The following is a 21,307-nucleotide window of genomic DNA, read 5'->3' as shown; positions in this document are numbered from 1 at the left end:
GAGAGATATTTAGGAGTTTTGTCGGGCTTTCAGATCTATTAACTTAAACGGAGTTTACATTATTTTTAGCTCATTCGTTTAATCCGGTAATATTTTAAATGAGATCTATTAGTTGGTTGTTTTTTGTTTTACGGATGTAAAGTTTTTAATTAGTTGTCATTGATGTCGTTAGTGCTTGGTGGGAATTTTGTGAATTCCGTTTTTTTCTTTCTGATGTTTTGAGTGATTTCCCTCTATTTTGTTTTTCTTGTGTTGTGTTTATTTATTCAGTTTGTTTTTATTAGTCTTTGACTAAATGTACATTGTTTTTTATTTTATTTTTATTAATAGAGGGTTGTGTTAGTGTAGATACTTTTGTTCAGCGTTGCCGATATTTATGTTGTATTTGTTGTAAGAATAATCTCTTCTTGCCACGTTAAAATAATTTTTTTTTTAAAATAACAACAAAAAACAATAATAACATTTAAAGTACTTGGCACCAAGCTGATGTTTAATGTAAATAAAATTCGAAACGACAGACTCTGTGCGTGCACTAAATAAAAAATGCCAAGTTCATACAAACTAGACAGTCCTGGTGCCGCTAACGGCCAAAAGGGTGGTAAATATAAAGAAAAAAATGGAGTTGTAAACAAAACAAAGAACGGAGCTACGCCGGGCAAAGATCAAACAGATGATAAGTATAGTTCGTCCTTCCTCATTGATTTACCTTTTAGAACTTATTACAGTGTCAGAAGGATATTTATATAAGAACTTTCAAGCTGAATAGTTTTAAAAGTTATAAGGAATAATATACAATTCTTTGATTCATCTCCACCCTTCCCCCCCCCCCCCCCCACCACCACTGTGTTTATGTTTAAAAACATTACGTGTTCAAGTCGTTTCCAAACCCAGTCCATTACTTAAATTTTTTTAGGAAACCCCACTTTAAATGCTAAACTGGTTAATTATTGGCCTAGTAAAGTAGATTTATTTTTAGTTTTCAAAGATCCGTCTTATTTTTTATTTATAAATCTTTGCTTTTCAAAATGATTGTGGGTGTTTTTGTTCATTGTCTACTTTTTTCAACTTTAAAAATTGAGACGGTATATTTAGATTCTGAGAGTACTTGAAAACAGTGTATGGGTTTTATGGGTTTGGTAAACTTTTTGGGTGTCAAAAAACAAACATTGCACATAATTATTTCGGGTTAACAATATTAGAGGACTTGCCCCAAAGGTATATTTTACTTCGTTATCTTATACTTTACGTTCTTTGAAAACTACATTCAATTAACTTGTTATAAGACGAGATATATTTTTAAAAATAATCAATTTTTTTAAATTCTAAATATATAGTCTTCATATTGCTTTATATAATAAAACCATTATTAAAAATTCTATTTCTAAGCACTAAAAATAAAAATAAAACTATACATTAATAATATTTTAGTGCATTTAAAAGCGTGTTATTAAAATGATTTTCCCCCTTTTTTTTCTACCTATCAGTAACTAGGAATTCAAAATTTTAAAATAAATAATTTTATTAATTATTTATTAATTAAATAAAACACCAAACAACAGAGTTTTTCTATCATAGATTTTTAGCGAAAAGTTTTTTAAAAACCAAGTTTCTTTAGTTGTACGTTTATAAATTTTTGCTAAAAACTATAATTAATAAAGTCAACGTCAATACTTTTAGTGTGGTAATTACTGAAAACTTACTGTATACTTTTTTCCATAGGGCCGAATTTTAATGTAGCTACCACACATTAATTTATTCAATAATTTTATCTGAAGGTATACGTTTGTGTATTTTTGCTAACAACTTTTATTAATGTAGTCAATATCGTGATCACTGAAAACTTACTGCACACTTTTAGTGTGATAATTACTGAAGAAACCTACTACATACTTTTTAGTGTGATAATCACTGAAAACGTGCTGCATACTTTTTCCATTGGCCGAATTTTAATTAAGCTACCACTCATTAATTTATTCAATAATTATATCTGAAGATGAATATCGCCTTTAGTAACTTGGGGGCTGCGGCAAATACCGTCAGACCAGAGGCGTAGCGACCCCTCCTGGCGCCTGAGAACAAACTTTCAATTTAATTTTTTTCAACCCGTTTTGACGCCCCTAGGGTTGGCGCCCGGGGACATATGTACCCCCCGCCCCATCGCTACGCCTCTGGGTCAGACCTCAAACCCCCCCCCCTCATTTCTATCCCCACCCCATCCCAGCTATACCCTTCCCCCTGATAAATTTACAACAAAAAAAAACTAATAAGTTCTTCGTTCAGTGACTAATATTTGAAGTCACTGTGACTCAACACAACACTAAATCTCTCCGATTTAACTGTCTTACTAGGTGACTAACATTTTAGTTCACTATGGCTCAACATGAAATCTTTCTGATTTGACTGTCATACTAGCTGACTAACATTTTAGCTCACTATGGTTCAACACAAACACTCAATATTTCTGATGTAACTGTCGTACTCGATGACTAACATTCACAGCATACGAAACTTTGTGGAGGGATTACACCATTAGACACCAACTCTTGTTTTCATTTCATCAGTCAGAGTGGTCGAACTTGGTCCACTTTTCGACCAGAAGTTAGACCAAGTTGTGTGTGTGTGTGTGTGTTTGTGTGTGTGTGTCCTACTTACGACACGGTGACACACGCGGGTTATCTCACAACAAGGGTCACTTGGGTCATGTTTGTTGAAATAAGCTGGTACCTTTCTTTTGTTTAGCCTTTGACAGACAAACGATGAATGAAAAAATCTGATACTTGAAATAATTTGTAGCGCTGAGATACCCAACCCAATCCCAACTCTAGCCCCAGTCTTTCAGGCATCCCCCCCCCCCTCTCGAAGCACGTTTACAGACCCCCCCCCCCCCCAACAAGCATGTATAACCCCTACCACCCGATCGAAATAGAATTTATATTGAAAATATATACTTTTAGTCCGCTCCCCCCCCCCCCCCCTTCGAAAGTTTCAAGTCTCCCTCCCCCTGGAGAAAAAAGTCTGAAAGAAACACTGTCTTGCTCTAACAAGCATCATAGCTATCAACCTAAATCTAACTAAGCAGGAAATTTCCAGCAATAAATCAAAATCTTGTATGGCGTGATACCAAGGAATGGCTTTATAAGTGTTATTCAGAGGAAGTTACTGATAATAAAGAACAAACATGAAACAGATGCGTTAAATATATAGCATGTCGTAAAAGACTGGCTTAAGTATTTGTGCTCAGGAAATCAACATGGGAAACAAATCTGTTTACATAACGGAGACAAGAACATGGGCCAACTTAGATGTACTTAGAGCACTGTGTATCTATCACATTAGATAGAAGAATACCTGTTTTGTTGTAGTATGAGGGACCATTATTGTGCTATTTCAAACGCTCTGATTTTTTTATTTTTTACCTTAATATAAAAAACGATTACAGTTTGGATTGTGTTTGCCGAAACTACATAAATGTAGAACAGCGTCAGCCAAATTATTAAAACTCTCTCGCGCAATATCTGTAGCATACCCAACATTTCTTCTTTTAATTTATAAAGTATACTGGGTCTGAATCCACTACGTTCGCCCCCCCCCTTGGTTGGGGACAGAGTTTATCTAGTTCGCCATCAAACGCTCTGATGCTCGGCCATATTTGCCTCATTTCATATGTTTCTGTTGAAGTCTGTTATGACTGTTCTCGCATTCACAGCATGTTAAACAACGATTGTTCACAATACAGTCAAAATCCTCTAAATATACATAATAGATGGCCAATATCTCCCAAAATGTATATGACTTAAGACGGCCTAATTCCCCTAGAATGTACATGACTTAGAACGGCCAATATCCTCCAGAATGTATATGACTTCGGATGGCCAATATCCCCCAGAATGTACATGACTTAGGATGGCCAATATCCCCCAAATGTACATGACTTAGAATGGCCAATAACCCCCAGAATGTACATGACTTAGGATGGCCAATATCCCCCAGAATGTACATGACAGGATGTCCAATATCACTGAAAATGCACATTTTTAAGACTGCTGCCTATATTCCCAAGACACATGACTTGAGATGACTTACATCCTCAAAAATGCGCGCTTATTAAAGCTATTTATTTTTGCTTCTTTTATTTCAGAGAAGATAAGAAGGAGAAAGAAACAAAACGGACAGCAACCTTCTCAGAACTAGTAAGTGATGCGCTAGGTATGGAGGGTCAATACCCTTCTGCTTAGGTTTTTTAAAGCTACCCACATTATCCTACACGAATTAATTCTAATATGCGCACAGATACAGCAGGTCTATTGTTGGAACCTTTATTTTACACGCTGGGGTTTTTTTTTTTTTGGCTTATAATTGTTGAATGTTTAATTTCAATTTATCGAGACTTGTATATTTTCAGTAGACCATAGATGACCTCACACGCCTACAAAAAAAAAAAGGGGGGGGGGGGGGGGGGGGCTGGTGTGGATCGAACTTAAGTGACCAGTGTTTCTTCCAGATTTTTTTCTCCGTGGAGGGGGGGGGGGGGGCACTTGAAATTTTCGGAGTGGAGGGCGGACTATAAATTTACGGAGAGGGGGGGGGGCTAACAATGATAAAGTATATATTTTCTATATAAATTATATTTCTTTTTTTTTGGGGGGGGGGGGGGCTCCCCGAAGAACGTCTACCACCCCACCCCCTCCCAAGAGATGTTTGAAAGAAATTCTGTAAGTGACGATGTGTGATGAGTCGATTCATAAAGGGTGACGTACCATTTCATTGTGGGTTTTTTACAAAGTTTTAGCAATTATTTCTCGTTTTCAGTGACAGTTTTCGTAAAATATAAAGCGATGAATAAAAGCTAGACAACTCATACAATATTGTTTATAAAAAATGTGGGTGGGGAGGGGGGTGAAGTAGTCTGAAGTGTGATGTCATTTTAGAAGGGATTGTCAGACATTTTTGAATTTCTGGGGGGGGGGGGGGGGGGGGAGGGTGGTTAAAAAAATCTTCAAAAATAAGAGTATGACCTTCTTTAAGAGCGAGATCCTTTAAATTTTTTTCTTATTATTTAACACATCTGTTCGAGTTTTAAAATTCATTAACTAGATATGTATCGTGACAATTTATGTTGACTTCGTTAGATCCTCCGTGCATCAACTATTTTAAGCTTGACCTTTGCCCTTTAGTTTTCCTACGCCACATGTGGAGACAAACTGCTTATACTGATCGGGATCCTGACGGCTGCTGCTCATGGCGCGTCATGGCCACTTCTGTTTCTCATCTTTGGCAACATGACCAACGACTTCATTAACTGTGAGTACCGGTATCGTGCTGTTAAATAGCATCGTACCGTAATAGTATCGTCCTGTTATAATATAGTTCTGTTACAGTATCGTTGTCTTATGTTGTCGATCTGGAATAGTATTGAATTATAATATCGCTCATTTTACAGTATCGTTTAGTTGTGGTATCGTATTGTTATAATATCGTCCTATTCTAATATAGTTCATTTTATAGCTCCTCTAAGTTAGGTATCGTTCTCTAATAGTATCGTCCTGTTATAATATCGTTTTGTAATAGTATCGCTGTGTTTTGGCATCGATTTACAATAGTATTGTTTTGTTATATTATCGTTATATGACATCGTATTGCAATAGTATCGGCCAGTTATAATATCGTCCTGTTATAGTATCGTTGAATTATGTTACTGTACTGTTAGAATATCGTTCTGTTCTAGAATTGTTGTGCAATGCCATCGTACTGTCATAGTATTGTACCGTTATAATTAGTAAAATTGTGTATAGTATTCCCATTATTTCTGCTATGATATCGCATGATATGGTGCTGTAATAACATCGTCTTTGTATGGTCTTGTTAGATCCGAGAGTGTCACTTTTTATGTTTACAAAAAAAAAACATAATAATCTTAAAAGTGTAATATTCTGTGTGATGTTATTTCAGATGGTCACAATGGCACAGCGCTCAATGGCACCAACACGACCACAGGGAACTTCTCTATGGCTGGGTTTGAGGATACCATGACACAGTACGCCCTCAAATATGTCTACATTGGCATTGGCGTGTGTGCTGCCACATACATACACGTAGGTTCCTTGAATTACTTACCTGCTTAAAGAGACCATAACACAGTATACCCTCATACTCAGCTGCTACATACATACACGTAGGTTCTGAAAGTTATGGTTCAAACATAGTATGCCCTTATACAGTGCTACTACATACCTACACATAGGTTTCTATAGTAATTTACCTGTTCAAAGCAGAGGCGTAGCGACCCTCCCCGGCGCCCGGGGACAAACTTTTCGATTTGCAACCCCCCCCCCCCTCAAGATTTCGATTTGCACCCCCCTCAAACTTTCGATTTGCACCCCCCCCCCCTCAACCTTTCAATTTATTTTTCCAACCCATTTTTGCGCCCCCTAAGGTCGGCGCCCAGGGACATAGCCCCCCCCCCCCCGCCCCCTCGCTACGCTACTGGTTCAAAGAGACCATTCACAGTATGCCCTCATACTCTGCTACTACATACATACACGTAGGTTGCTACAGTTGTTTACCTTCGTGCACTGGAGTGTCCCAAATCTTATCTTAATGTGACTCAAAAATGTCAATGGTGTATGCCTATTTATTATTATTATCAAACAGGTATCAGATCTCTGGGTTTAAAATGTAATGTTTATTCTTCAATGACTTTATCTCTTAACCTCATCTTCACAGTTTAAAATGATTTTTACTTTTTAAAACCTTATAATGAACAATACGTTTTTCAAAACCATTTTAGTTATGGCAATAAAATGAAATATAAATTTAATTCAATTACGCTTTCATATTAACCAAAGCTACTCCTTAACTTTAACTCTTTTTATTAGCAATTAAACTTAACAGTTTATTTCAAATAAATTAACCTATAAATTTGACAGATTGCTTTTCTACAAATATCATGTGAGAGGCAGATACTAAAGCTGCGGAAAGTATTCTTCAGATCTCTACTGAGAGAAAATATTGCCTGGTACGACAAACAGCAAAGTGGAGAGCTCACAACAAGATTGGCAGAGTAGGGTATTCTTTTTTACTTTCTCGTATATACGAAGTATAGAGAAAGTCTTGTAATCGTGCAAAAAAAAAAATCAAGATTGTTGCAAATCTCGACGTTTTACATCTCACTGATACGGAAAAACATAATTTTGCAATCTTGTCCGTATGTCTGTGTGTCTGTGTGTGTCTGTGTGTGTGTGTGTGTGTGTCCGTGTGTAAACACGATAACTTGAGTACTGTTACAGCTAGGTTGATGAAATTTCATATATAAGTATTTTATCAAAATCGTAGATCCGTATCAACTTTTGAGCGATTTCCGATAACCAGAAGTGGTACTTTGAATTTTTCAAAAGCCTATAACTTGAGTACTATTTCTGTCAAATTTTGAGTAATTTCCGTTGACCGGAAGTACTAATTTACGCTATTTCCGATTTCTCAAAAAAACGCATGTAAATGTATAAAGTACTAATAATATTGCGCACTATTATGCACATCTTTATTTAGCGTTCACTTGGTGTGCATTTCTTTTTTCTAAGAGATTATATTCTATTTTTAAAAATTTGAGTAATTAAAATGGATTAAAAATCATGTCTAAAAGTCTATATCCCGAGTTGCCATCCCCCGTAGTGTTATATTAGAATATTCGAGAAAGTTTAGGGGAGATCACGCCCGGTTTATTTTATATAGCTTATGTGTTAAAACATTTTGTGTAGGGCATATTTTTAGTTACTTTATGTGCATATGCCAATATCAGAGAAACAGATGAACTCTACTTTATCTTCTCCATGGACCATCTGGTCTGAAATGGTACCTTACTTTTTATGTGGCTTGTTTTTTGGCACCTTTATAAGGCTAGCCAATTAGTGCTAGCTTAGGTATTATAGGCCTGTATTGAAACTAGCCAGGTTGTGTGAAAATATGATATGCCTAAGTGGTTTCTTGTTAGCCTGTGTATGTATTTAGGCAGCTAATATTATTTCAGAAAGTAAATAGGCCTACAGAAGCATCAATAACAAAATGCAATGTAAATGTATCACTTTCCCTCACCTGTTACTACATGTAAGCTTGCTATAGCTTAATCTATATTTGACGTGACACACCTTGCCACTATGTTTTAGGGATTTTTATTGCTCAGTAAAAAAAAATTTAAATAGTATAAAACCCTCAATTTTTGTCACTGAAAATATGATTGTTTCTTATAAATAAGAATAAGCTACCGAGTTTGCAAACTTATACTATTTGGTTCACCCATAATTTTAGTGATCTGGAGAGAGTGAAGGAAGGAATCGGAGATAAAACTGGTCTTGCCATTCAATTCTTATCCCAGTTTCTAGCTGGTATCTTGTTAGGCTTTGTCAAAGGCTGGAAGATGACCTTGGTTTTAATGTCCTTGACCCCACTTTTAGCTATATGTGCTGCTGTCTTGGGAAAGGTAATGTAAATTATTATGCCCCCTTTTTATTTTAATAATTAATTCGCATTTTCAGTTTTAAATTCTAAGATATATATTAAAACCTTTTTTTTTTGTTAAGCTGTTCCGTTTTACTGAAATTTGTTCCTGGTAACTAATCAATTTAATTTTTCAGTTAATGGCTTCCTATAGCGCCAGAGAACAAGAAAAATATGCCAAGGCTGGGGCCATAGCAGAGGAAGTTCTGTCCTGTATTAGAACTGTAATCTCCTTCAATGGTCATTCCAAGGAAATCAAAAAGTAAGTGTAGCCTCATTACACATCTTTAAAACTTCAAACAATGAAAATAAAGATATTTATTTCATTTTATTTGTATACACCAGATATAGGCTTTAGAAGAAGATAAATATTTTTGTTTTACAGAACCTTTTAGTTAAAAAAATTATCTCCTAAACTTTGTTGTATGTTCACAGTGTATTTCATATTTTTCATTTGCAGATCTTCAAAGCATTTATTTTATTTTGTTTCACTTGATAAATATTTTCAGATACTCACATGCTCTAGAGGAAAGTAAAAAACTTGGAATAAGAAAGTCCTGGTTTGCTGGTCTAAGTGTGGGTCTCACATTTCTCATTATGTTCTGCGCTTATGGCCTGGCATTCTGGTACGTCACTCCTAATTTTCATTCATTAAATTTTTAGCAATAAGTTTAATTGTGTCATTATTTATAATTGGTTTGTAAATTTTTTGTTAATACAGCATTTAAAAATATGTATGTGTAAGTAATCTGTATAGTACCTTTTTTTTTTTAATTTTATTTTGAAAGAATTAAAAATTGTGGATAATTAATTGTAAAAGAATGTTAAGATTCAGCTTGCCCATGAAATATTGTATAATAGTAGAGCATTCCTTGATTTTAAAAAATATATTTAAACCTGAACATTTATATTGAAATATTTAAAAAAATATTTTTAATGCTATCAACATAAATTCTATGTAAAAAATTAAAATTATATTATTTAACAGTAAGCCTGTAATTTAGTAAAATACTTTTTAGTTAGTCATGGGCCCAACCAGAGTTTCTTCCAGGCAAGTATATATAAAAATATATACTTTTACCAGTGTCCGCCCCCTCAGAAAATTTAGTCTCCCCCCCCCCCCCCCCCTTTGAAAAAACCTATTGCCCCCCCCCTCTCCCCCCCCCCCGGGAGAAAAATAAGTCTGAAAGAAACACTGGGCCCAACTTAGAGGAATAGCCCAGAAGTGAGTAGGATGGAGAGGTGTGGTTGTGACCTATGATCCACAAGGGCTCCACAGGAATTATGATGATGACTTTATAACTAACTGTTATTAAGGGATAAAAATGTAAGGGAAATTAATGATGATGACTTTAAAATTAAATGTTATTAATGGATAAAAATGTAAGGGAAGAAAACCTCACTTTGTGTACAGGTTTGGCTCTACTCAAGTGGACTCGTACAACTCTAGTGGAGGGCATGAAGGTTTGTCCCCGGGGGATGTGTTCACTGTCTTCTTCAGCGTCATGATAGGTTCCTTCGCACTCGGCAGTGCCTCACCTCACATCACATCAGTACTCACAGCCAAGGGTGCAGGAGGCACCATCTTCACCATCATCAAAGATGTAAGAAGCTTTTAGCACTGTATGTAGAATTTTAGAAAAACATGTGAAAATCAAACCACAAAATTAACTCAAATTCTGTTAATGCTATTCCATAATAAATAAATTCCTACATTATTTATAAACCTTTCACAGAAACCAAGAATAGATTCATCAAATTCTAAAAAAAAAAAATTCCTAAATTTTGTATAAATCTTTGACAGAAAGCAACAATACATTCAACCAATTCTAAAATAAATAAATTTCTACAACATATTTTTTATAAATCTTTGAGAGAAACCTAGAATACATTCAACCAATTCTAAAATAAATAAATTTCTACAATATATTTTTATAAATCTCTGACAGAAACCAACAATAGATTCATCCAATTCTAAAATAAATAAATTCCTACATTTATAAATCTTTGACAGAAACCAACAATAGATTCATCCAATCCTGTGGGTGAAAAGCCAGCCTCCACCAATGGCTTTATCCAGTTTAAGGAAGTTCAGTTTTCTTATCCATCTCGACCAGAGGTTAAGGTGAGCCATAAATAAATTTTTCCATCTTAACTTTAACTTTTCTCAATATTCATTCAAGAAACACTATTCCGCTATAGTAGGGATGGTGTTATCAGATGGTAGAGCTTGCAACTGTCTACCTGAAAGTCTCTAGTTCGATTCCCGGGCTGCATATTATACAACGTTCCTGAGTCAACCTAGCTCTGAGTTGTATCTGGCTCACATTAAGGAAGCAAAAGCAACTGGGCATAATGCTGACCACACTACCCCTCCTGTATGCCAAGGTCTTTGAAACAGGACAACTCTACTTCATCACCATGTGTCTTGGGCACAAACAGGATAGGATGCTGATAATTCTTCTTAAACAGTTCAGATGTAAATTATGATATTGCTGTGTCAACAGGTTCTCAAACATTTCTCTGTGGACATTGAGCCAGGTCAGACTGTAGCATTGGTGGGCAGCAGTGGGTGTGGCAAGTCAACCATAGTCAACCTGGTTCAGAGATTCTATGACCCAGATGAGGGAAAGGTTAGGTCTACTTGTTCTATTCACTTTAAGAACAGAATTAGGATATTATTATATTTAGGGCAGTAAATTTATCACTATCAAAAAAGGCTTTGAACTAAATTTAAAAGTTTAATGAGTTTCTTTAATTTATTTTTATAAAACTTGCTTTAGTCTTTTAAATTTTACAATAGATCATATTTTTTAATGGTTTGATTTTCACTTATCATCAAACTTACAATGTTATTCTCACCTGCAAATATGACCTTTTAACAAAGTACCTTAAATTCGATTAGGACTTAATTGTGTTATTTGTATGTATAGTAGATATTAAATATTACATGTTAATATATTTCTAAATATTGATAAACTAAATAATCTTGAGGTTTCTCTATATTTTCATAGGTCCTTTTAGATGGGCTGGATATAAAAGACTTGAATATCCACTGGCTTAGAAAAAACATTGGAGTTGTCTCCCAGGAGCCCATCCTGTTTGGCCTGTCAATCTCACAAAATATTGCCCTCGGCCAACCTGGCATTACCATGGAGGAGATTCACAGGGCTGCCAAAATGGCAAATGCGCATGATTTCATTTCAAATTTACCCAAAGTAATACTTTTATTTTTTGTAATTTAATTAGTTTATTTTCTTCTACCCAAGCATAGACATGTAAATCCCCTCTGGCAATTCAGCCCAGGGAGGGCTTTTTTCTGCTTCACCGCCTTCCTCCATCCAGATTTATCTGCTGCTTTTTTTTTTCTATATCTGGACTCCAAGCTGCCATAGGTCTGTCTCCATCACCTTAGCTTAGGCCTGCCTGTTGGTCTTTTACTTTTAGAGTTTTGGTTATATATCACTTTCACCTTAATGCTGCATGGCATTTTTCAGTTTTTTTTTGTTTTTTTTTAATTTCTGCAACTTTTGTATAATCTTTGTTTATTAGTTAATGCTGAAAGAAATAAAAAAGATTTGATGTCATATGTTCCATATTTCAGGGATACGACACTCTAGTTGGGGAGAGAGGAGCTCAGCTGTCTGGAGGCCAAAAGCAAAGAGTGGCAATAGCCAGAGCACTAGTCAGAGACCCAAAAATTTTGTTGTTGGATGAAGCAACATCTGCTCTAGACTCGGAGAGTGAAGGCATTGTACAAGCTGCTCTTGATAAGGTTAGTGCTGTGTAATAATTGGTCTGATGATTACATTTTAAAATAAAACCACATTGTAACTGTAACAATAGTAGGCTATTTGATTTTTGTTTTACACATTGGCCATTGAATAAATTGAATTTTAAAAGGAAGGAGGTGGTTTGTCTTAACATATTACATAGATGGTTTAGTGAAGCACATTTTAAAGGTTTATAAAACATGTATGAAAAAATTAGGGTCGTCTTAAATCTAAGGCTTTGTGGGTTACAAATAAAGTATTGGGGTTTGTTCTATTTAAAGATTTCATACAGAATATTTATGGTTTCGTTAATAGTTATATTTGCCTGTTAAAGTTTAACACTTTTATAAGTGGTCAGAAATATTTTTATTCTGACTTATCTTAATTATTTTATTCACTGTGCAAATCTTTAGGCGAGGGAAGGCAGAACAACTGTTGTTGTTGCTCATCGTTTGTCCACCATTCAAAATGCTGATGTTATTTATGTGCTGGATGGAGGGGAGGTAGTGGAGAAAGGGAAACACCAGGAGCTGATGAAGCTAAAAGGGGCATACTACAACCTGGTCACCCTACAGACTTTAGCTGGTCATGATGATGAAGGTCTGTACATCAAAACATTACTTTAAAAATTAAATTAAATTTTTTAAAGTTAAACTGAAAATTGTTAAAAGCTGTTTAGCAGATTTTTTTTTTTTTGGTCAACTCATTTTCCTGCAGTTATTGTTTATTATTTTTCTTAGCAACATCATGATTTGAAAAATTTTTTCAACTAAATTAAAAAACAAAACAAATAAATTAAAACATTAATTAATTCTTTTAGGATTTCAAGAAAATGATCAGACAATGTCAGAAAAGAAAGTAGACAGAAGCATTTCACGCCAACATTCCCAGAAGAAAGTGCTAACACAGCAGGTCTCAATACAGAGTGCTGATGGAGGGGCTAAAGCTAAAAAGTCTAATTTGTTCAAGTCTAAGACTGCAGCTGCTGAGGAAGAGGAGGTTGGTATCAGTTGTCTGAACAAGATAAAAACCTTCACTTAATTAAAAGGCTCAAAACAAATATATAAATCTAGCAACAAATTAAAAATAATGTTTTTTTTTAAATTAAGAAGTAGGCCGTTATGCATATATAAATAGACTATTATAACCTACATATTTTCTTAGGTGTGTATTTATTAAAAATTCCATACAGATCTGGGTCTATATCATATTTTTTAAAAACCTAAGCTTTATTTTCACAGAGTATAAGCTTTAAAGGCTTTTTAAAAACAATGTATTAATATAAATTGAATATTTTATTTGCAATTTTTAATAATGATTTATTTTGCACTCAGGACGCAGATGTTCTTAAGCCAGGATTTATTCGCATGTTCAAGTCAAACTTAAAAGAATGGCCCTTTATTATAGTTGGCTGCTTTGGTGCTATTGTAAATGGTTCAATAATGCCTGTCTATGCTGTGTTTTTTAGCCAAATTATCACTGTAAGTAAAACTGAGCTTTATCATTCTTTATAGCAGTTGCAACCTTAATTGTTATTTGAATCATAAATATCAGACATCATATAGAAATGCATAACTTGAATTGAAAATAAATTATTGTTTACTAAATTATTAGTATTATCCTTCTTAGTACTGTAAACTGGTGTATTCAAAATTTAGTTGCAGCAAGTTTTGTAGATTGATTTTTTACTTTACCTTGCAGACGTTTGGAAAATCTGGCCAAGACCTGCTGGATGAAGGCTTGTTCTGGAGCATGATGTTTATTGCATTAGGCGGTCTTTCATTTGTTGCCCACGTATTGCAGGTTAAAAAAACATTGAACTACCTGGCCGAATTATAAAATAGTCACCACAATTATTTGAATTCTATAGGATAGGTTGGGTTTCATATGCCAAGGTCACATAAAACAGGTGAACTCTACTTCATTTGCCCCATAGATTGTCAGGTTTCAAAGGGAACCTAACTATAGGATTTGTTAAGCGTTAATTAAAAAAGTAAGAACTGTATTAAGAAAACAAACTTGTTTTAACTAACTGGCATATAGTATGATAAGTATTTTGTGATATTTATTTTTTAAAATACATTATAAGTTACCATAAATTAAATCATAGAAAGACATCAATTATGAATTTTTAAAGAATGATGTGATGTTGCAGAGTGATATGCGTAAAGGTTTTTGTATATTAGGTTTTTGTGTATTAGGGCTAGTCAAAATATGAAATATAAAAACAAAAATACTAGAAGAAAATCATCAAGAAACAAAAACAAAACATGATGTTTTTACCATATCATTTTAGTCGGAATAAATAACTGAAACAATTAATAAGAAACCATGCAAGAGAAATGTGAACTCACCGTTTAGATTTTATTTATGTCATTTTTAATTGCGTTGTTTAATTTTACTCAGAACTTATAAATTTTTTAGAAATAATTATTTCATTCATTGTTAAAATGGAAAAATTTTTCTCGTATAGAATGTTTCTTTTGGTTTCTCCGGTGAACGTCTAACAAAGCGACTCAGGCACCGAACATTCCAGAACATTCTACGACAGGATGTTGAATATTTTGACAACCCTAAACATTCCACTGGGGCTCTAACAACCCGCTTGGCAACCGATGCATCAATGGTTAAAAATGTAAGACGTTTGACATACATTTCTTTCAATACTGTCGCTAAGTACTTGTTTGATCTCGAGTTTTTGGTTGATCAAAATTGAAGTTGATCATCGTTCTGCAATTTATCTGCTGGAGGTTTAGACTGGGCGATATCATTGTCAAAAATAAGATGGTAATCATGTAACATGGAGATATATCATTGCTGTCACTAGATGATTTATATTTTCAGACATGTGAAGATAGCCAAAGCTTAACATATAAAATTGTTACACTGCATTTATTTATCTAGGTCATTATTGACAGAAATAAACACTGCCAGTACTTAACTTGCAGTGTTTCATTCAGACATTTTTTTCCAAAAGGGCACTTGAAACTTTTGGGGATGAAGGGGCTTAAATTTTCTGGAGGGGTGAACACTGGTTAAAGTATATATTTTGTATATAACTTCTGTTTTGTTTGGGGGAAAGGTATTCATGAAAGTAACTGTTAACGTGATGATATGCTTCACAGCTATTATCAAAAATGAGCGCAGCCATAAAAGTTCTATTCCGTTCCCCAGGCTACAGGCATCAGACTGGCAACCATTGTTCAGTCCATTACTTCAATGGGAGCTGGTTTGGGAATTGCTTTTGCTTTTGGTTGGAAGCTGGCACTGGCTGTATTGGCTGGAGTTCCAATCCTTGCCTTATCAGGTACACAATCCTTGCCTTATCAGGTAAAACACAATCCTTGCCTTATCATGTAATATACAATCCTTGCTTTATCTTGTAAAACACAGGATTTTTTTAAATCTAGAAAATAAGAAAGTCTAGTTACTTTTCAAGACAGCAACCATCAAAGCATGGGACTGAGTGGTCTAGCATTAGAGAGCTGGACTGCTAATCCGTAAGTCTCCAGTTTGAATCCGGGTTCAAGCCAGTAGACCGTCCCTGAGTCCACCCAACACTGATGGGTACCTAACTCACGTTAGGGAAAGTAAAAGCGGCTGGGCATACTGCTGACCACACTATCTCTTCATATGCCGAGGTCACAGAAACAAGTGAACTCTACTTCACTTGCCCCATAGACCGTCAGGTTTGAAAGGGAAACTTAACCATCAAAGCAGATTGTGTAGAGCCCACTTAATTTTAAAAAAAAACTCATACAGATTAATAGAGTCGAAGAAACATTCCCAGTGGCTATTTATTTCTTCATTTCTTAGTGCCTTGTTAGCTAAAAATTTGGGAAGCTGGTTGACCAGTATTTGAAGCCAGGACCCCTTGCTTATATTATTTTCTTTACTGCACAATTTAAACACTCCTATTTTAAAATCAGTAATAAAATTTGTACATGAATTGGATTAGAGTAAGAAAAAAATGTCTAAAACTTATTCCATGTATAACATCTTCTTTAGAATCAATTCTAACATCTAGACATGAATTGAGTTTCCTGGCCAAATGCTGTCAATAAGTTTTTACTTTCTTTCAGGAATGATCAACATGAAATTACTGAAAAGAAACCAAATGAGAGATTCTAAGTTGCTGGAGGAAGCAGGAAAAGTAAGCCAAATCAGAATTTTAATCTGATAAATTTCGTTTTCTTAAGTATTACATTAAAATAATATAAGATGTTTGCCTACATCAGTTTTCACTATAGTTTCAACTCAATAAAATATGAGGTGTAATCCCCAGTAGCTTTTCAAAATGTTATTGTTATTCAAATTAGCTGAATATTCATGTATAAGAGCTGTTCAGAATGATGTGTTGTTTTTTATTGTTTTGTATATTCTTGTTTTGATATTTAGACAGCCAGTGAGTGTATAGAGAATATAAGAACTGTCCAAGCTTTGACCAGAGAGCCATATTTTTATGACCAGTATTGCGAACAGCTGGTCAAGCCTCACAGGTAAAAACCTGCTCAAATGTTTTTGTCATCATCACCATAATCATTCCCGTGGAGCCCTTATGGAGCACAGGGACACAACCACCTCTCCACCGTACTTGGTTTTGGCCGATTCCTCCAAGTTGGGCCCACGTCACTGTGGCTTTTTTTCTTTCACAGGCAACAATCTTTTCATGTCATACATTAGGTTAATGATGTATCATACATGTTTCCAGTGAGAAAATTTAAGCAGGCCCATATCTAAAATCTTTTCATGTCATCCATTAAGTTAATGATGTATCATACATGTTTCCAGTGAGAACATCAAGCAGGCCCATATCTAAAATCTTTTCATGTCATACATTAAGTTAATGATGTACCATGCATGTTTCCAGTGAGAACATCAAGCAGGCCCATATCTAAAATCTTTTCATGTCATACATTAAGTTAATGATGTATCATACATGTTTCCAGTGAGAACATCAAGCAGGCCCATATCTAAAATCTTTTCATGTCATACATTAAGTTAATGATGTACCATGCATGTTTCCAGTGAGAACATCAAGCAGGCACATATCTACGGGCTATCCTACGCCTTCTCCCAGGGTGTCATCTTCTTCATGTACGCTGGTGCCTTCAGATTTGGGGCGTGGCTGGTCGCCAATGATGGCATGGATCCCAATCTGGTCTTCAGGTAAGGCCTTGATCTTCACCCTTAACCCCATTTCAGAATCAACTTTCTGTCTTGCTTGGATAATGCTCTCATCTGTTTATTTTTTGTAACCCCCAAACAACTATAAGAAGTACACTTTCAGACCTGATGGATAAAGTAGAGTTTGTTTCTGTGAGCTCAGCATATAATGGAATAGTGTTGTCAACACTATGTCCATCTGTCTCAACAATCCTCGACACATGCCAGGTCCCTATTAGAGCTAGGTTGACTCGGACACATCTTATCGAGAATTGAACTTGAGATTTTCAGATAAACTATCAAGCACACTACCACTCCACCACCCCCACCCCTAAACAAAAGAATGTTTTAAAATTGTTGCCTGAAACAAAATTTACACACCAACTCAACAAACAAACAAAAAATATTCAAACACCGTTAATAAAATCTATTTTTGACTTTACTTAATGGTATCACTCACAACCAACACAAGAAAACTGTACCAAGTTGTCTCCCCTCACTCAGGAGAAAACAATTCACATTACATTAAATTGGTGTTTCAAAAAAATATAGTAAAAGCCAATAGAAAAAAAAAGTATATAAATACTTCTATAAAACAATTTATCTGGACAATAATATAAGACAAAGGCAATCTAAGTTTGTTTTTTTATGTATTAAGCATACAGAGGGTAAGTGATCTATCTTTATACTAGAACTATAACCACTTGGACCATTGTAAATAGATAAGATTTGGGTGCTTATATGTTTCTGTTAAGTATTAATGAATGGTCACCACAGAGTATTAATTGTCACACAGTGTGCTTAAAAAAAAACTAATGTTTCAAACTAAACAACTGATATTTTACAGGCAATCAATAAACTAACTAAATTTGATAAAAAAATATTACACCTGTGGTTTACAGGTGTAATGATGTTACACATTACAGGCACTGTCCTTACAGGTTCATACCGCAGGCATTATGACAGGTTCACTAAATTGACATCATTACAAACCTGCTATGCCTGCTTTATTCTCATCTGTATGATTTCATCTCTTTCATTTCTCAGCAGCTATGGTTCTCAAATTTTATGTTCATTCTCATCAAATAACTGTATTGATGTATCAAGCATTGTATTTATAAAACATTCCAGGTATAAACCTCATGATAGGAATCATTTGTGTAAACCTGTTTTAAAAATTGCTATTAATGAATTTTTAAATAGCATTTTATGGATTTATTAACTAAGCATGTCACACAAGATAATGAATTTATTTATTTATTTTTTTGCCCCAAAAAAAAATAATGATAGTTTTGCCAAGTCAATGGCTAGTATTAGATCCTAGCAGTATAAAATGTAATGATGATTTAATTGTTAAAATTACTGGAGAATCCAGTAGAAAATAAAACCGGGGATTGAATTTTTACAGCAGAAAAAAAAATCACCATAGTGCCAGAAACATTTTTTCTTCTATTAAGTAATCTCAGTTGACAGTCTGCTTGTTGGTTATTGAGTAGTAGTTTACTCAGTGACATATTGGACAATTTTGGACCAAATATTTTTTTCTTATTTTGGCAATACAAAATATAGTACCATTAAAAAACTGAAATAGTCCTTTTTAATTTGTGGTCTACGAACACCCATCAATAATAGGAAAATTAAATGAATTTTTGTTTTTCACACTTCAAAATTATTATTTACCTTCTGATTTATCACAAAAGAAAAAAAATGTTTAGATATATTCTGTACAACCATACCATCACACAGACCAAAAGAATGAAAGACACTATTCTAGAACTATTTACATCATGTATACAATGGGACAGAACTCATGAGTATATTCCATTCTTAACTCCCATTAAAAATGTTTTTTTCATCTCAAATTGCCACAAATTAAGAAGTGGGAATTTTTAGAAAATTATTTTTTTAACGAAACAAAGAAACAAACATATGTAAAATGTTTACACTTGGGACTGAGGTACTAAACAATTGCCCAAGAAAACTCTGTTATATATATACACCTCTTCTTATGCCAGAGAAATGGTGCTTGCTCTAACAAGGCTGTGGTTTCTTTTTTAATTAATTTTTTTTAATGACATTGCTGAAAAATAAAAATAGGCACTTGTAAAAATAAAAAGTTACATTTTACAAGTTTGTAGCACACATTTACATATAATTTTTAGGAGTCTGTTGATAACTGTAAGGGAAGTAATCATTTCATACCTTAAAGGGAAGCAACTAATCAATGCCTGTCTGTCACTCTCTCATGCATAAACTAATTAAATAAATTTATTTAAATGATTTCAAGGTCATGATGAATTAAAAACCATTTGCAATTAAATGATTCACTTAACTTAAGTTGTCAGAGTGATAAATTAATGATAATGTGGTCGAACAAAAAAATATTGTGGTCATAACAATGATTAATTTTATAATTAACTTGGTCATAATGGAATTATTGTCTTTCATATTGTGTCTCTTTTGTGGTTCACCTTACATATAGTAACCCTTTATAATAGTACTGCCATGCAGTGAATAATGCTTTCACATAAAAGCAGTGTCCCAATAATACCGTTTCTTAAGGCTAAGCGTATTTGCACTTGTCTTTAGGCCATATAAGACAACACTGCAGTAATCTAACAATACATATGGACTTAGTTTTCTAAAACGTTTTATATAGGCTTTTATTAATATGCTTTATAAAGTAGTGTTTAAATTTAGCTTTTGTTTAATAGATATAGGTAAGTGTATACAATAATGTATAATGTAGTGTTTAAATAGGTCTGTAGCTTTCTAAAGTGTAACGTATACACTTATCAATATGCTAAATGTGCAATGAAATCACCAACTTAAAAAGGTATACTAGGCTACAATATATTGATATATTTAAATACACTTTGTTTTTTTTTTTAGTGTAAAATTTATGAAAATAGTGGGCAATGTGGTTCAATAATCTTTAAATGTATGACAAATGAAAGACAAGCGCAGTTCAATCATGGGCCTTAAATGTTTTGAGTTGAAAACTAATTCAAATGTACAACCATTTTTCAAGAAAATGGCCTGAAAATTTTAATTTAATCATAGTCAGGATTTGTATAGAATTTTATTTTTAATTGTGGGCAAATGCAAATATGAGAGTTCTGACATTAGTAGTAGCACCACCTTTACAGGTTAGTTTTTAAAAAAAAACGAAATTTTATTTTTTTACATTATATTTTAAAATAACTCACTTTAAAAAGCAATATTCAAAATTGTGTATATACTAAAATGTGTAAAAAAAAATAGCATGCATTTAAAAGCTGTTGTTTGCATTTTGGAAGATTGCATGTATTTTAAAAAATCAGTGGTTATTTTAAAATTATAGGAAAAAGTACAATATAATTTTTTTTTTGTATATTTAGCATGTTTGCTGGAGTTAGGTAAATAATGAATTAAAATTCTAAAATAGTTTGTCAACTAAGAATATTTGTTTCGGTGGTTAACGTAAAAGCTACTACACAAAGTTTGTATTAGATTATTTGTCTTTATTTCAAAAAGAACATAAAAATTTTATTGTCAGATTAAAGTCAAAATAGCAAGGCCTCCGATGGTAAAATGTTAAAGGCCACACGCATAAATTAGAAAAAAATTTGTCAGTCCGGAATTTTTAAAAACTCACTGCTAGCACTGTGCAAAGATAAAAAAGTTACAAAAGCTGGAATTAAAAAGTGCTGTGAAGCATTACAATATATTAAATAGTGTAAACAAAACAGGGGTAAAATTGTTTATAAGTATGGATTAATCTTCTCCATGTTTTAAAAATCTAATCCATGTTTAAAAAAAATTAACTAGATGTACACGAAATCTCTAAAATAATAGAACTATAAACTAATCTAAAACAAAACTCTTAGCAATATATT

At 33.8% G+C, this 21,307-nt stretch overlaps 1 protein-coding gene across 1 annotated transcript in view; it reads left to right on the top strand.

Annotated features, from left to right (window-relative positions):
- The first annotated feature begins 427 nt into the window (after positions 1-427).
- Positions 428-21,307, top strand: part of LOC131947207 (ATP-dependent translocase ABCB1) — a 93,177-nt gene continuing 72,297 nt past the window's right edge. The window contains exons 1-22 of the mRNA XM_059308359.1: positions 428-677; positions 4,139-4,190; positions 5,175-5,301; positions 5,950-6,092; positions 6,927-7,060; positions 8,302-8,473; positions 8,628-8,752; positions 9,000-9,116; positions 9,905-10,094; positions 10,505-10,615; positions 10,998-11,123; positions 11,505-11,708; positions 12,095-12,265; positions 12,677-12,863; positions 13,084-13,262; positions 13,598-13,744; positions 13,965-14,066; positions 14,737-14,898; positions 15,438-15,570; positions 16,346-16,416; positions 16,662-16,762; positions 17,292-17,432. Coding sequence (XP_059164342.1) covers positions 544-677; positions 4,139-4,190; positions 5,175-5,301; positions 5,950-6,092; positions 6,927-7,060; positions 8,302-8,473; positions 8,628-8,752; positions 9,000-9,116; positions 9,905-10,094; positions 10,505-10,615; positions 10,998-11,123; positions 11,505-11,708; positions 12,095-12,265; positions 12,677-12,863; positions 13,084-13,262; positions 13,598-13,744; positions 13,965-14,066; positions 14,737-14,898; positions 15,438-15,570; positions 16,346-16,416; positions 16,662-16,762; positions 17,292-17,432 — 3,029 coding nt within the window. The 5' untranslated portion in view covers positions 428-543. The remainder of the gene's footprint in view (positions 678-4,138; positions 4,191-5,174; positions 5,302-5,949; positions 6,093-6,926; positions 7,061-8,301; positions 8,474-8,627; positions 8,753-8,999; positions 9,117-9,904; positions 10,095-10,504; positions 10,616-10,997; positions 11,124-11,504; positions 11,709-12,094; positions 12,266-12,676; positions 12,864-13,083; positions 13,263-13,597; positions 13,745-13,964; positions 14,067-14,736; positions 14,899-15,437; positions 15,571-16,345; positions 16,417-16,661; positions 16,763-17,291; positions 17,433-21,307) is intronic.

This window comes from Physella acuta, unplaced genomic scaffold, assembly GCF_028476545.2.
Source record: "Physella acuta isolate Inbredline_101_S28 unplaced genomic scaffold, ASM2847654v3 ptg000055l, whole genome shotgun sequence".
Classification (NCBI taxonomy): Eukaryota; Metazoa; Mollusca; class Gastropoda; family Physidae; genus Physella; species Physella acuta.
This window is presented reverse-complemented; position numbering and strand designations above follow the sequence as displayed.